This window comes from Zootermopsis nevadensis, unplaced genomic scaffold, assembly GCF_977971745.1.
Source record: "Zootermopsis nevadensis isolate Lab colony 2312 unplaced genomic scaffold, Znev_1.0 Znev_ptg000025l, whole genome shotgun sequence".
Classification (NCBI taxonomy): Eukaryota; Metazoa; Arthropoda; class Insecta; order Blattodea; family Termopsidae; genus Zootermopsis; species Zootermopsis nevadensis.
In genome coordinates, this window is record NW_028259157.1 from 8954014 (window position 1) to 8971570 (window position 17557).

General features: G+C 41.0%; 2 protein-coding genes across 4 annotated transcripts in view; one reads left to right on the top strand and one right to left on the bottom strand.

Moving 5' to 3' along the window:
* AdamTS-A (ADAM metallopeptidase with thrombospondin type 1 motif A) overlaps positions 1–17557 on the top strand; it is a 194171-nt gene that overhangs the window by 92063 nt on the left and 84551 nt on the right. For all 3 annotated transcript variants that reach the window (XM_087356043.1, XM_087356041.1, XM_087356042.1), the window contains one exon: positions 1454–1582. In XM_087356043.1, the coding sequence (XP_087212169.1) occupies positions 1454–1582 (129 nt within the window). The remainder of the gene's footprint in view (positions 1–1453; positions 1583–17557) is intronic.
* On the bottom strand, positions 13027–16056 carry LOC110841204 (F-box and leucine-rich repeat protein 13). Its single transcript, XM_022086495.2, has 2 exons — positions 15959–16056; positions 13027–14724 (listed from the first exon to the last, which is right to left on the bottom strand). Exon 2 carries the CDS (start codon positions 14714–14716, stop codon positions 13499–13501), a length of 1218 nt encoding a protein of 405 aa, XP_021942187.2. The 5' UTR covers positions 14717–14724; positions 15959–16056; the 3' UTR covers positions 13027–13498.

Genomic DNA, 17557 nt, shown 5'->3' on the forward strand with positions numbered 1-17557 from the left:
GATGAGTAAGCCGTTCGAGTGAAAACGCTAGAGTTAGGCCCGTTTCACACATACACGGCGACCGTCCAAACGGCTCCGTTTACACGGTTAAAGGTCGAAGATTATACGAGAGCTTTCACACGCACCGGTGCCGTCTATACGGTAACGGTCTACCGTGAAGTCACCGTGTCTTCCCACTACAAAACCCGGCGCCGTGACCGTTCTAACGGCGCACGACTTGGTAGTCGGGTGAACAGTTGAATGGCTTCCTTCACACGTGCCGTGTTTAATGCCCGGTTCCGTGACTTAAGTACCAACCTTGTGAAGTAATAATCAGTGAATGTGAATTTATTAAAATTTCTACAATGAAATGAATTGTTCTACAATTAAATATAGGTATAGTAATAAAAATATGATTAACGTTCATGAAATTAAATCTTTGAAAGCTGCCATTTCAGAGAGCCAACAGGTGTTAAGAAGTAGTCAGCTAAAAGATTTCTCACTCTCTTTGCTGATATTCCCCCGCGCACTACTTCTTCACTACGTATTTTATCAGGACCTGTGATTATCAATGTTTCCTCTGCCTAGTAGCCGTCTCTCTCCCGAACAAAGTTGTATAAACCAACACAAGCCTTGACAATGTCTACAGCAAAATAAGGTTGCAAGTTTATAGCTCGATGAAAGATCTTCCATTTATTACTTAATATTCCAAACGAGCATTCTATGTACCTTCGGGCTCTAGAGAGACGATAACTTAAAACTTTTTGTTTTACTGTCAAGTTATGTTGGCAACAAACAACAGAATAACCGGCTCCGGGTATGATCGGTTGTGTGTGAAGTTTTCACCGTTCCGTGTAAACGGTGCCGTTTGGACGGTCGCCGTATATGTGTAAAACGAGCCTTATAGGACATTGACCGTTACGGAAGAGCGTAACTCTAACCGGGTTGGGGGGGGGGGGGGAACTGGTGTCAGCATCAGGCGAGGGCGTGAGATGCCGTCTTTTTTCGGGTACTTCCCCCCTTCCAGTTACAAGTGCACGAGTGCTCATATTTCTATTTCACCGCCACTGATCAGCGCTACTTCATTTACGATGTCGGAGGCGTGAATGTGAAGTCTGACAGGGCAGTGCGACAGTTGCCGAAACGTAGTTCACGGTCTTGCCAAATTAATTGCAGACTTCTGGACCACAAAGTAACACTAAACGATATGAGTTCATCAATGTTGAGTCGTACTCTGAATCTACTGGTTTATTGTCGGATGATCTTTCGTTTTGATAAAGGAAGATGCGTTTTCAGATACTTCGACGTTTGACGAGAAGCTGAAATCAAGAAAGTTATACATTCTTTCTGTATACGTCTTTACGTTCAGCCCACAAGCATAAAGCATATATCAACGAGAACAACCAGTACCGAGATAGAAACTTTATTTTGTTCGGTTTGTGTTTTTTCTTACGTGACGTTTTCCTTCCTCCAGGTTACACACGTGTGGCACAACATGACGATCCGCGAACACCCGGGGTTTCGCCCCAGCGGCTGCTTCTACACGGGAACGGTTCGAGGCGACCCCCTCTCCATGGTGGCGGTCAGCTTGTGCCACGGTATGGTGAGTACTGTGTTCTGGTATTAATTCCGCGCAACTGCTTCTTAGCTTACAGTGTACGGCCCTCGTGTTTCTTTTGTTTGAGCTCATAAAGAAAGCAGGGCATTTTTAACGTTTGTGACTTGAATGTAAATTGGAGTCTGCTTGAAGATTTCTGTCTTCTGGGTCGTTGCGCTGTGTAGTCCGGTCGATGTTAACCGACGTTTCTGAGGTCATACTGCCACCGTCATCAGGGAGATGATTTTTTTTTTAGTATTCTGTCTGACGACAGGTCCATATGAACAGGATCCTTCCATCCTTTTCTCGGACTGGGACCTGTTCATATACGTTCTTGGCAGATGATCCAGAAGTGGTTTGCCATTGCCTTCTTCTGTGTGTGAATAGGATGCCACGGAGAAACCGGGGAAGCCTCCGGAGGGAAACTCCGTGTTGCCTAGACCACGGCCTTGGCCAACACAAGTTATAAATTCGGGCACCGCCGGGAATCGAACCCGAGACCCCAAGATTACAAGGCCAGCGTTCTAACCGCTAGACCACGAATTATAACATTAAAACGTAGCAGAGTGAGGTCCGGTACCGTGTTGGGCATTTTCCTGGTTACCGCGGCAAATCCACATTCTCCATTACGTACCCCATTCTGTTGTAAGTGGAACTGTAATCCTGTTTCATGTCTTCGTATCATCTTGAATTTCTCTTCGTTTCTTGTAACTGTTAAAAATTGGACCCTAGTTCGTGTAGCGTCGCCGACTGGGATTGGCCTCAGGAATTAGATCCTGAAGGTTTGTTGACGAAATGTCACCGGACACTCTGTATTTAAGGACTGTTGTGTTATTTTTACTGTGCCGTGTTTAGTTACCGCTGACACCGCACGTTTCAAGCGCACCAAGTACATGGAACACGGCCAAAGTGAATAGTGAGTCAGTCACATGATGAATAATACTTTGCTTCTTATGGAAATGGAAGGTTTGTTTGCCTTGTTCATAATAGCCGCCACTGGACGCTGCCTCTAGACAGATGGATCCATCTCACGCAAGCACAACCTATTTAAGATGCTAGTTTAATAGTTTCTTTTTGTCTACCTTCCACTGCTCTGACTTAAAATTAGTCCGTCTTATCCTTACCGCCACGGTGGTCTAGCAGTTAGAACGCTGGCCTTGTAATCCTGGGGGTCTCAGGTTCGATTCCCGGCGGTGCCCGAATTTATAACTTATGTTGGGCAAGGCCGTGGTCTAGGCAACACGGAGGTTTCCTCCGTGGCATCCCAACAAATACTCCATTGACACACAGAAGAAGGCAATGGCAAACCACTTCTGGATCATCTGCCAAGAACGTATATGAACAGGTCCCAGTCCGAGAAAAGGATGGAAGGATCCTGTTCATATGGACCTGTCGTCACACAGAACACTAAATAATAATAATAAGATGAGGTGGTTTAGCGGTTAGAACGCTGGCCTTGTAATCCTGGGGTCTCGGGTTCGATTCCCGGTGGTGCTCAGATTTATAACTTCTGTTGGGCAAGGCCGTGGTCTAGGCATCACGGAGTTTTCCTCCGGGGGCTTCCCCGGTTTCTCCGTGGCATCCCATTCACACACAGAAGAAGGCAATGGCAAACCACTTCTGGATCATCTGCCAAGAACGTATATGAACAGGTCCCAGTCCGGGAAAAGGATGGAAGGATCCTGTTCATATGGACCTGTCGTCAGACAGAACACTAAATAAATAATAAATCCTTACTATAATCACTATGTGTGATTAAGAGTACGGAATTTTAGACGTAACTTTATTTTCTGAACACATTCGCGTATTCTGTGTGCTTTATCGCGCTAGTGTTACTAAGGGAACAGAAACTGTAGAACTTTCTTGTTCTGTTCCATTTCACTTTCAGACACTGCGCTTAACCTACTAGAAGGAGAATGACAGAAAACACCGTAGCCTTGAGAACCTCATACCTCATATGTTACGTGCATGGAGAATCATAATTTACTTTTAATTTCGTCTTCTGTTACCTAACGTAAACATTTCTAGTTGTAACGCCGTGTAATTTTGTCGCTGGTTACCAACGTTTCGGAGAAACATACTGCCTTCATCTTCAGGACCGATTTTTACTGATTAGTCTGACTTGAGAGAAGCGGAGATTGTACATTAGGATCGTTCACACGTAGAGTTGACTGTACCTACAGCACTTCCAGAGCGTTCTTTGTTCATTTCTGTATGGAAACGGGCAAGTCTCCAGCTCCAAAGGCAATCAACCCGGTGATATAAAGATTTGCGTTATTAGTGACGTGGGGGTCCCTGAAATAAGTCGGTGTGTTGACTGGAAGGAACTCTCCAAAATGGTTCTCTGTTTTGAATATCACACAGAATAACAAATTTAATGGCCACTTGGAGATAAATATTAGGCACTCGCATTTAGGCTGCTTTGTTTGACTGCTGATGCCAGAGCTATCGATCATCGCCCCGGTGACGTCAGTAAGCACCTCAGACGTCGGTCAGTGTCTACCAGACTACGCGGCGCTGCATCCCAGAAGCCAGTCAGTCATCTTCCCCGTTGGACACGAGGATGACTGGGCCTCAGAGCCGTTGTGGGAGTTAAGAAAAAAATGTCTTGTGCCAGCCAAGATTCGAACCCGGTCGTTAGAGTTTTATGTAGCTGTTAGTGAACAGGTGTTCGGTCCATAGTTTGGGTTCATTCATCTTGACATTCAGTTCCAAGTTCAGACCCAAGTCACTGGGAATCACAGAAGTGGTATTTGAACTCCGTGTATCTGCCGGAGTTGTTTCAAGTTTCTGAACAATTTTAGCTGGAGAAACGTGCGGAATTCTTATGTACCCGGTTGAGAAACAGAATGAGCTGTTAGCCTTTGGATGACTCATTATGACACTCACTTTCAAGTTCAGACTATTTAAAAACTTGAAATAGTACGAGTCTGCTGACTCTTCTTAGCAGCCATTGTTTGTTCTCTTTTCATTCGATTAAACCGATGGTGCATTGAGTTTACAATTCGCATCACACACAGGATTTATGTTTACAACTCAGAGTATGTTAACCCATGATCTCATTGCTTTTTGTCTCGTGCGTGTCATTCAACTAATTCAGCATGTATAGTATATATATACAGGATGTTCCATAAGCACATCGGCGTAGCAAGCATCTGTTATTTGGCAGAATACTGGTTAACGTAATGAGGGAAAAGTCACGAATTATGTTTCCAATATCCAATTTATTTGATTTTTTGCCTAGGAAAAGCCATTAGAAGCCCCGCCGTTTATAAGAAGTGAAGACGATGTCACTACGTTGACCTGACAGGGAAAGGTATTTGTTTTTCTTTTCAGGGGGGGAAGCAGTAGTGAAGGGGACACAGGTTCTATGGGAAACTCCGGAAACTTATCTCTCCTCACTCACATGCCAACGTGGATATAACGCCACGTTCTTTTACTGTTGATCATCTCAACACCCCACCACCAAAAGCAACAACAATCCCAACATGCCCCTAACCAAACCCAATCTAACCTAACCCAACCTAACCTAACATAACCTAACCCAACCTAACCTAACCCAACCTAACCTAACCCAACCCAACCTAACCTAACCCAATCTAACCTAACCCAACCTAACCTAACCCAACATAACCTAACCCAACCTAACCTAACCAAACCTAACCTTGACATAAACAGTGCAGCGCCATAACAGCTTTTCCTACGCGAACGAACACAATTTGCAACAATTCCCTCTTTAAATTTCTCCATATTTGGCCAAAAACCTGATGTTTTCTACAGCCTCAGACCTACAGGGCAACCCATAAACTTGAAATAAATGTTACGAGTCTGATAACTCAAATGTTATTTGTATCAAATTACATCAAATTTGTGAATGGCAACCAACATCTTGTGCAAGTTACTCGGCGCTTGTTTAGAACTTCGACTTTCTAAAACATACACAAAATCTGGCCTGTTTGGTCAGATTTCAGGTTAACTCTGCGGCGTGTATGAAGATGATTGTCTTCTGGGATGTTGCGCCTTGTAGTCTAGTGGAAATGGACCGACGTTTCAAATATGCTTGCTGCCTCCATCGTCAGAGTCCTGGTGAGAGTCGTCTTTTTCTAATCCTGATTCTTTTGTTGAAGAAATAATCTCAGAGATTATTAATGTATGAACTCCATACGAATACTATACTCGTAATCCATTTTTGTAAAGTCGATATGTCGTACATTTAATTTTGAATAACGTTCTTTATTGTTCGACGCAGTTGATTTATTAGCGAGTTTTGAATTTCCACGAAGATTGTGACCGCAGAACCGAGGGTAGCCATGAAATTTCTCGAGAAATGATGACCAAGTCTCAGTCTATCAGGCTTTAAGTTACTAAGTATTTAAAATTGTTGAATTTCCTTCCATGTACCATAGTCATGAGTGAATCTGAGTATGTGCGTATTTATTTACCGTATATCCTCCATTTTAAAAGGTCGCCGATTGTAAGACGCACTCCGATCTGAGAAATTTTAAAATTTAATAAAGTCCCTCCTTAAAATCACGGAAATACAATAATATCAGCTTTCTGATAACAGTGTACCCTAGTAATGACTGATAGTCCAATTACCAGTTTTCTTCTGCGCATTGCATCGTGTACTGTAGAGTCTTCTCCTTTGTCATTCTCAGTGCTGTGGACCAATTCCAACATGATCGTTGCCAGCTGTCGTCTGTAGATCATTTTTCCTTTTCATGCTTCCCTGGCAGCAAAATCCCAGAGTACTTTCGGAATCTTGGGTTAGTAAGTCATACTGCGTTCGTGTTATAAATAACTGAGATTTTAGGATTTCTTTTGAAGAGTTTTCGTAACAGATTTGCACACGCACTAATGCATATTTTACTCGGACATTTATAAGTCCAAATTCAAGGCCTTGTGCTTGGAAAGTCCGGCTATAAAGATAGTTTGCGTTAGAAGACGTATTTTTATTGAACAAAAATCTGTAATTTCGTTGTACATTAAGTTGTTTTGTGCGTCTTAGATGTATTTTGACATATGTTCATCGTCTGACTGATAATTAAAACACCGATACTAGAGAAGATCTATGAATTACATCACTTCAACAGCCGATGGCGTTCTGCAGTTTCGGATGATGCTTATGTGTTCCCTGAATCGTAAATGTGCACAATCGAAAAGTGGAAACCTTCAACAGTTGTTGAAGTGGTTTTAAAGTGCAAATATTTGGACCTGAGATGGACAAGATAAAAGAAGCCTGGAGAAAATTGCATAATAAGTTTTCATAATTTTTACAATTCACCAAATATAATTAGGTTCTTGATGTTGAAGATTGTGCATGGGGGCTATGAATTGTATAAAAAAATTTCGTTGGAAAGCCCGAGGGGAGAAGACCCGTCGAAAGACCTAGGGGTAGATGGGATGATAATATTGAAATATCTCTTACGAGAATAGGATGGAAGACCTGGGTTGGATTAATTTGGATTAGGAACCGATAATTTGATTTTCTGTATTCGGTAATGAATCTTGGGATTCCATAAAAGGCGGGGAATTTCTCGAATAGCTGAGCGTAATATTAAGTTTTCAAGAAGGCCTCTTCACCATGGAGTTGGTTAATTGGTGTGCCGAGGTAACGTGTTTTGCTTTGGGACTGAGGCAAAGCATACGTGCACTAGAAGTGGCACGCGATGTCAGGAGGAAGCCAGTCTCTGTCCAGTTTATTACGAAGCCTTGCAACTTGATAATGGGACCAAAACGGGAATCTGCCACCTAGTTCTGAGAATTGAACGGTCCTACACGTCACGACGTCGCTTTTTTCAGACATCAGTCTGCTGTGTCTTTACCGTTAACCTGAGGAGACGAGCGATGCCCACGGCATTTCAAATATTTTTTCGGCATATCACAGTTTACTGAATATTCTCTATGTTGAACGTTTGTTCTTTGGCATGAGATGTTACTTTTCTCGTACTCGCTGTTACAGGAAGTTATTAATCCTAACGTTTTGTGCATATATTGGCCATTCTTAGGCAGTAACTCTCAATTATCAGCGCGTGATGGTATCTGGGTACGAGACAAGTACGTCGTAAATCCACCCGTTCGTGGAATCCAAGAGGATAGCCGGTGATCGGTGTCAACATCGGATGTCCAGCCCGTAGCCAGTCATTATACTGACCTAGTATTTCCTAGTCGCGTCTAGGATCGTCGTAATTATCAGTCAGAGACCTTCGATTGCAGGCCGAACACATGGTTTTTCTTTTATTCGGGAATAACAAAGAAAATGTACAGTGAGGTACATACGAGGTGCGATCGGAAAGTTTCAAGACTGCGCGTATAAAAACCCGTACAGTTATCTCAGGTATTAAATTCATCCATCACCCTCGAAGTAGTTCCCCTGGGAGTGAAAAGGTGCCTGTAAGGCATGAAATTAACTTTTAATTCTTGACACACTTTCCATATAAATTGTTATACAAAGAAGTGTTCGACTTGAATTAAAAAGGATAGGCCTCGCACAGAGAACGCATTCCCTAACGTGCGTCCGTCCGCATAAATCTTAAGTCGTGACGTAGTTGTGGCATTTATGACATGTTTCTTCGCCTTGCATTTACCAACCCATACTAATCATGCAATGTTTCTCAGTAGCATACTCATGACAGAGGATGTATCGTAAAAATGCATCGTTAGACACGTGCAGGTACTTAAGTGCTAGCACACAAGCGTTAGCCTGAACTACCTGGCTAACGGTGCATTTAGTCTGGTAGTTTCCAATTTATGGAGTACCACTGAGCCACGAAAGTAGACTTTTTATATTTAAATTATTTTAAGTGTTAGCCGGGCTAACACGGTTGACATGAATGCTCTGCTTCTAATTGGCAAATACTTTCATACCCAAGTCTGTGTTGTTCGTATTTCCTAACCCGTATTAACCAAGTGATCTTCGTAATAGAGACGCGTTGTGTTTTCTTTGAGGTACGGACTGAATTTTGTAAATAATATTTAGACGCGTTTGGGCGTGAAAGAGTAAAGTTAACCCACAAACTTGAAATGTGTATAAACTTGTAATGTGTCAGAAGACACGTGGATAACTGAAGACAAAATTGCGTAACAAAAGTACGTAGTCTGCCAGACAGCTGCTTTAAAAATAATATTCCGAAGATGCATTGTACTGGGAATTGAACAGGAAAATCAAGCTGCCCTAGTACGTCGCAGAATTTAAAATATGATTGCAACTTTTTCAACGTTTCCGGTTGTCCATCGCTGTGCCATAATGGAGGCTGGCCTTTCCTTATAAATTCACAGAATTTTAATAATTTCTGAACCCTGTCGTTATACATAATGAGTCAAGTGTTCTTTACTCCCGTGAAAACAAATACAATTTCTTATGGTGAACGTATGGTTAGAGCGCGGCACACTTTTTGAAGGAAAGTTGGTGATTAAGAGTCGTACAGTCACGTGACATACAAGTCACGTGGGCTATCTAGAGCTTGCGCGCGCTTGATTGAGTCCACAGTCTGTATGTTATCACCCTGTATAACTTATTGGTAAGCAAAGATATTGGTTTCAGTGCATGAGAAACAAGTTTTCTATTTATGTTCATTAATCATCAGATGGAATAAATTAACCAGTAATTTCTTTCGTAAAAATGAGTGAGTTTGTTCTTGTCATCCAGTAGGCTTGCACTGCAACACTGAATACTGGAATAAAGACGAGGAGAACTCTAACCAAGCACTAACATTAGCTGTTAACGAAAATTTGCATTATAACACTTTCCTTGTGAAGAAAGGTTTGTGTTTTCTGAACTTATTGGTATGGTAATAAGTACACAAATGGAAGACATTAAGTGATCAGTTCCAGTAGTGTATATATATATACCACATATTCACATGCTGATAATTTTCTTTGAGAATGTTTAGTCCATTACAGCGTTCTGTGTTTCAGAAGACTTTCCTTACGATGACAATATTTTATTCGTGTGAAAGCAAAGTTTGTATTCTCCATCAAAGTACTTAACAGTCTATTAACTTTGAAGGTTTGTTGTTAACTAACTACAAAATTGACAAATGTAATTATTCGTTACGAAAGGCAGAATCACGTCTTTGGTACACGCAAGAAAGTTGTGTCGACATCATTACAAATTTGATATTTTCTTAGCCGGCCAAAGAATTCATTTCATGTTATTGCAGAAGGCAGGAGAAGAGACAATGTAATCACTGCGGAAACCCTGAAATGAATTTACTCCGAAGTGTGATATTTTATTTCTTTGTGAAGGTGTATAAGAAAGCTGTAAATCCGCCACTGCACTGCCCCCCCACCCCACCCCCTTAGATCCGATTTGATAGCTCTGGTATCTGAGTGGCCGGTGCTCGAGGAGACTTGAACACCGTTCATACACAGAAGTGTTTGTTTTGACTGCAGTTCATTCAACTGTGCCGTAGTCTGGTTGGAAGGCTGGTCGGAGAGTGTTTGAAGTCTTGGAGGCATTCACCTTGCCCACCAAATGTCTAACCTCGTTTACTAATCTACTCTGCCAGTCAAACGTTTATAAGCTCTCCTTTGTTCTTAGGCTGTGCTCACCTCCGGTGCGAAAGTGTTCTGCAGAAAGGGAGATTGTGTGTAGTAGCTGTTTCAGAAATCAAATCGACGGTGTAATGTAAACGACAGTTATATCTGGACCAAAGGTCCATTGGTTCATGTGTTTTGAAATAAGACTGTAGATGTGGGATTTGAACATGATCTCTCACTCAGAGGGAGGAACACAGATTGCAGGTGTTTGAGAATAAGGCGTTGAGGAGGATATTTGGGCCTAAGAGGGAAGACGATGGGGCGTGGAGAAAACTGCATAATGACGAGCTTAAAAATCTGTACTCCTCCCCCAATATTGTCAGGGTGATTAAGTCGAGAGGAATGAGATGGGCTGGGCATGTAGCGCGCATGGATGGGACAAGACGTGTGCACCGGGTATTGGTTGGGAAACCTGAAGGGAAGAGACCGCTGGGGAGACCTAGACGTAGATGGGAGGATAATCTCAGGCGGGATCTATGGGAGATAGGAGTTGAAGGAGACTGGATTTTGTTGGCCCAGGACAGGGTCCGGTGGAGGACTTTGGTTAATTCGGTGATGAACCTTCGGGTTCGGTAAGCCATCTAGTTAGTTAGTTAGTGGGATTTGAGGTTCACACAACGGTGAAGGTGACGATGTTTTGGGTTGCGACTCTGGTGGACCCGTGGGCAGATAACCAGAGTTTCGGAGAAACATTGGGTCTGTAACTTCAGGGCTGAAGACATCTTCATACTTGTCGCCGTGAGAACATCATATCTAACCTAAAACAGTGAATTGAGAGACTGGGAGAGAAGGGAAATAGTTGTGACCAAAATCGCTAAAGAGATTCAGATCTAGATTCTTAGGAAAACCATTAATGAGATTTATAGTTTGTGAAGGACTGAATATGGAGACGGTAGTGTCTCCGGAACTTTGGCATCTACCTCTGAGTTTACGCGGCGTCACAAACCAGAAGGAGAGTGTCGTCTTCGCCGTCGTGAGAACCTCAAAATTCACGTTGATTTTGAAATCGTTTACATCGTCCGTGTGTTATTGTTCAGGGAACAGGAAATGTTAAATACATTTTAACTGCAATTCGCGTTCTTAAATGTGAGGGTTTTTATTTCCTCTTGACGGTCGAGTTATTCTTAGGATCGACAGGAAGTATTAGTTGGCGTGGTTAAATGAAATCCGTGGACAGTTTTTATTACTTAAGGATTTTATGCTGTTTACCGATGTCTCTAAAAGTCTGTACGGTTTACTTGCAACTTATCAGACTGAAACAAAAGTACAAGTGTACCAAGATACTTCCGGTGAGTGCTGGAGGTAATAGGGAGACATTAATGTGGATAGTTTACATTTTCATACGCACTTGCCAGGATTAAACGATTTGCGTGTGCGTAGAATGTCTGTACTCATTATCCTGTTGCGTGTATACATTTCTAAACCCATAATAGTTAATTATGATAACTTTTATAATCCTCAAACCGTTTTGACCAACAAAATTAATTATGTATGAGTTGTTTTTAATAGTTGTTCTTGCATTCAGGATAAGTTGACGTTACAAAACCTATGAGCTTTATTCTGTTTTGTTACATCTTGTCATTCATATGATTAAGTGATCGGTTCCGTCCGCCATGTTTCAATTGTGCGTGTGGGAGAGAATTGAATGAAAGGGTTCCATACGTCTTCATCAGGATCTCTTCACAGAGGTCACTGACACTTTTAGCCTCCTCCTCCTATTCATGCATCATCGTCTGTGAATATATCATTTCACAATATTTTTTCGGCGATAGAACGCCCACGGATTTCGGTCCCCAGTGTCACTTTTGATTCCATCTGGAATCCAGCGTTGTTTTTTTTGCAGCTGATATGTTTATAAACCAGAAGAGGCTAGTCTGTATTGATTTGTGGTAAGACGTCATTAATCCAGACGAATTTCATTTTCGGGATTTATATGTGGTATTACTGAGAAACTCGTGATGGATGTTTTATGACATGAAGGAATGTTACAGTGACAGAAGACGTGTTGGGCATTATCCATCGTCTTCGTTTTAATGAGAAACAACGTTTTGGGTTACTGAGATAGCCACGGTAACTATCTTACTACAGAATCATAATATAGCTTTCGGAAACAAGAAACTTTTGTCATTTTAATAATACGCCATTGTCACAACATATTTTATGTGGAGACACGTGGTTGTCATAATATTCTGGCTTCTGTTTCGAGCGATATTGTAGGGCCTCATCAGATAGAGTCATCTGCGAGTCGGGGTACATACTAGAGAGACGTCAGTGTCTAAATAGACACAGAGCGGCTTGTTCCAAGTGTAATGAAGTGTTAGTCTGGACGGAAGGGAATTCAGAAAATTGACTTTTGAAACATCACTTCTGTTAGACGACACGAAAATACTGAACCGACCTGCGTTTGACGATGTTATTTGAAAAACCACCAACAAGATTTATTTCGATCCCGACATGTTTGAGCCCACCTGGTCTACCATCAGTGGTATAAATATTTACTGCTTATAAAGTAAAATACAATAGAGGTATATAATTAAAATTAGTTGAAATATTAAGATATCTTAGCAGTTCAAAATAATTACGTAACACAGGCGTGCTTATAATAATGTGTTAACAGTCTTGTACATACATAGTCGGACCATACTTATTATTCTGTGTGTACCTGTACACGTGTACGATTATGATGCATTGTCTTACGAAGTTATTTCAAAAGCACCACGCTAGTAACAAAATATTATATCCGCACCTGAATACATCGTAGCGCAGTTCCAATTAAAATGTTTTGAGCTGAACAAGAGGAAGGTGAATATTGTTAAGTAGGTCCTTTGTGACTGGGAATTTATTGAGGGGTTGAGAGACTGCTCGCTTCTCAGGAAGGACTCTGCTCCATGGAATAAATAAGCAAGGTCCTGTGTGAAATGAATAATGTTTGTCACAAATCTACAATTACATATTTATCACAGACATTACACTTCGTTAAAAAGACGTTATAAAATGCATAAAATTAATGATGATGTTAATTTGAAATTGTTACTAGTATTATTTATTCATTCGTCATAAGGCTCAAAGAAGAATGCGTACATCCTTCAACTTTTAAAAATTCGAATTAAAACGTAATTTTTTGTTTACAAGTAAACATGATGTAAACTTGATTACTTGTACAGTGAAAGCTAAAAGAATGTGACCTTTGATCTACTCACATCAGATATTTGACGTTGCGTGTCGATCAGACAGTTTCTTCTATTTACTGACTACCCATAATAATGTTTTGTTAACCGTGGACTATTACTTTGACTCACATTAAGACGTAGCTTTGTTTGAGAACTATGGCGGCATTTCTTGCATAATGTCACGTATCAACGTCGTTTCATATGGGATTATCTATTCGATTTTGAGATGTTTCAAACCGGGAATACGTGTTTTAATATGTCGAAGATTAAAACCACGTAAGTCACAACCCTTCAGCAACAGTGTTTTCAAGTTCTTACACTTCAGAATTTGCTGAAACATAGCCAGTGTTATGTGATTGCCAGACAAGTCGAGGTATTGAAGACGGGGACTGCCTTCAGCTACGTACTTCATTGCCGTCCAATCCAGGTCTAAGCAGTACCTCATATCGAGGTACTCCAACATTTTGCAGTTTCTTATATTTCTAAGTCCGTATCCACAGAGTCTAATATTTCCCGCAAGAATGAGTCGTTTAAGAGATGGACATGCCAGGAAAACAGAATCCGTAATTGAATCAATTTTGTGGTCTGAGAAAGACAGATTAATCTGCTCTAAATAACTAACTGGAGCAATACTTAAACTTCGACTTACGCTCTTCAACATTGTGATCGGACAACCTGCGAATTCTACTAGTGTCAAGTACTTCAGCTTGACAAAGGAAATTGTTTCATCAAACGGACCTTCAATGCTGATGCTGTTAAATCTGAGTTTCTTTAATTTCTTGCACCCATTTATAGCCGTGAAAACGGCCGCAGACAAGCGACCGCAGTGTTCATATTCCTCGAGCACACGCTTCTTATGTTGTAACAGACGACACAATTCTTCGGTCGGACAGTCTAAGTACGCACATCTTAATTTTTTCAACTTTCGACAGCCGCTCGCTATAGGTTCTAACAATTGGTCTGTTGTATGCAGTCCACCACCTGTGGTCAAACTCAGTCTAACCAGGTGTTGTGATTCGCCAATAATTTGGGTAAATCTGGCCGTTCTGCTAGTAATTCTAACACTGAGACCTTCCAAATAATGTAAATGTCTAATAGCTTTTCTGAGAAGTCTGGCACGGATTTCCATGTAGGGGATATGCAAGTCTTTGAGCTTAGTGCAATGTTTAGACATCGTGCCAAGGACATTGTGAGTTCCAGTGTATACAAAGTATCTCAGTGATGGCATGGTCTTCAACTTGCTTATGAGCTCCTGTTTTGTCGTCGTTTTCCGTGGGCAGTAGTACATGTTCATCCACACCCTATCATCCTCAGAAACGGACTTCCATTGACGACAGACGTTCCTTACGGAGAGACAGATGTCATCGACGTCCAAGTATGAGAATATAGTCACTAGTATCTCATCTGGCAGATCACTGATGCACGCCATTAGTCAGACTGTAACACAAAATCAAGCTGAGTAGTTTACAGAATTACAAGAAGAACAATTTTGTTTCACTTAGCGAGAAACCTGCCGTGAGGCCATTTCGCTTGATAGTAGGTTCGCTATACAAAATTTGCAAGGAGTTAAATGTGGTGCAATGCCCTTGTTAAATGCAAACTTTTTTTTCTATGCACAATTTTATTTCCAAATCGTTCCAACACAGATTTTTGTAGGCTTGTCTCTTCCATATTTACCAAGAGATTATTAATAAGAGATAGCCAAAGTGGTTACGAGATGATAAAATAAACCTGAATGTTCCGATATTATTTGTTTATATATTTTATTGTTCATAGGCCTGTGTTGTCTTCAGTGCAGCTCATCGTTTGTCCACACCATTAAACTCTTAATTGCATGCGACGTTAGAGGGTTGGCTAGTATGAATTACATAAGTAATTTTTGATCTTAAGAGAGCAGTACGTGGCTCGCGTTTGGGATATGTCATCCGCTGTTACAAAGAATGCCAGTCAATGATAAGTAGGATCGAAATTTGTACGCGATGTCCCGAGACTGTTAATGAAGCACTTATTGTCAAGTTTTTTTACGAATATATTGAAAACCAATCAGAAGGAGTCGAGAATGTCGAATGTTTTAATAATTCGCAACAGGATGACTATAATAAATATGTTTTTTTTTTTGTAATGTTTCGTTATCAGTAATATAATTCCTCCGTAAGCAGATACGTGCCTCTAGTTAATTTATAAATAAACATGAATGCAATACAGTCTGCTTTCTCACTTGGTATTAAATGCAGATTTTGTTGAAGAAAAGCTGTAGTTTTTATGTAAACTAGTTTTGTTCTATGATGTGTTTCTTGTGTTTCCCTGGTCTTATAACAGCATTGCGTTTATTTCTTAAATGGGTAGATGTACCAAGAGAATTAGAAGTAATTAGCCATTAGTAAGTAAGTAAGTAGCCATTAGAAGTAATCGTATTGGGCTACGTTTCGCAAATATCAAATGTTAAACTGACACAGTCTTTGTTTAGATAACTCACTAAGTGAATGCACGAATGATTGAAATTAGTGGATATAAATATTGTAATATCACTTCCAAATAACATGACGCGTAAGTGAATACATGTTACAAAGCAGTTCACTCTGATAGATAGAGGAATATTGATTTACTGTTGTGTTGAAATAGATATTATGGCTTTATAAATTATTAAGTTTAGTGGCTTCACTTCACTCACCTATATGAAGCCACGGCTGGGAAGGGACCACAGGGAATGAGCCAGCCAAGTCGTGGCTGCTGCAAGTGGAAACAGTCACAGCGACCTCTGGCCGAGTCACTCATACTTGACTGAATGTCAATATAAACACATCGATTTTTAAGGATTTTACTCCTCTTAACAGGGCATTAGAAATTGGAATAAAACTTAAGCTGTGCTTAGCCCCGTTATTCAGGGTGCAATCAGATACAGGCCCAACGGAGAATTTTTGCGTTGTGGAGCAAATTCATCCTGTGCAAAGTTTTAAACTTGAAACTTCTATATGTGCATTGTGAATATTACGTGACGTTACGCAGTTTAAAGCTGTGGTATGGAAATGGATCATTCGACCACAACATTCTGTGTGATATTTGATTAAGGTTCTTAGACTGAATATAAATTTAATTAATTAGATAGCTCATGCGTTGTATTAGCGATTCAGGGCGTTAAGATATTTTACAGTTTATTATTATACATCCGGAGTAGGTGACAATTCTGAAACCGCTCCTCTCAGCGAAATGGATATTAGTTTTTGTATTCAGACTTGAATTTAATTTTCAGTTCACCACAGTTTATCTGACGAATAAGTAGACTACATCATTAGAGTAATAATAATAGCATATGTGAGTGCGGTTTCAAATGAAGTTACTTGCTCGCGCTTTCTTCCTCTAGGCTAGAGTTTAAAAGACAGTTTCAAAAGTTCGCGCCGGCGCCATATTGATATCTTGGAATACGAAAATAACATTTTAAATATAATTTGTACAAAATTTCTTGATCTCATACAGTGCAGTGTAAAAGTTCATGTGTCTTCAGTTCAGTGGGTGGCTCTAGAAATAAAATGACGCTCATCTGTCCCCATGTCGTCAGGTAAACGAAGAACACTTTACGAACCCATCCACAGTCACGTTGCCAATTCAAGTAGCCAATCAGTGTGAGTCATTCAGACTCAGTGAGAGTGTGGATGTTGGAATTAGATGTGACCTCATAGCCTGAACAGGTGTGTTAAATTTGGCATAAATATGAAAAACGTTGAAGCTTTCTGTCTTCTGGGTTGTTGCGCTGTATAGTCTGGTCGATGTTAACGAACGTTTAAGTTGAATCGCCCTGATGACGGAGGCAATATGACCTCTGAAACGTTGGTTAACATCGACCAGACTACACAGCGCAACAACCCAGAAGACGGAAATCTTCATCGCCCTGATGACGGAGGCAGTATGATCTCTGAAACGTTGGTTAACATCGACCAGACTACACAGCGCAACAACCCAGAAGACAGAAATCTTCATACTCATCGCCCTGATGACGGAGGCAGTATGACCTCTGAAACATTGGTTAACATCGACCAGACTACACAGCGCAACAACCCAGAAGACAGAAATCTTCATCGCCCTGATGACGGAGGCAGTATGACCTCTGAAACGTTGGTTAACATCGACCAGACTACACAGCGCAACAACCCAGAAGACAGAAATCTTCATACTCATCGCCCTGATGACGGAGGCAGTATGACCTCTGAAACGTTGGTTAACATCGACCATACTACACAGCGCAACAACCCAGAAGACAGAAATCTTCATACTC

Excerpts from the sequence above, each read along its gene's own strand:
- LOC110841204 (XM_022086495.2), bottom strand. The coding sequence starts at position 14,716 with ATGGCGTGCATCAGTGATCTGCCAGATGAGATACTAGTGACTATATTC.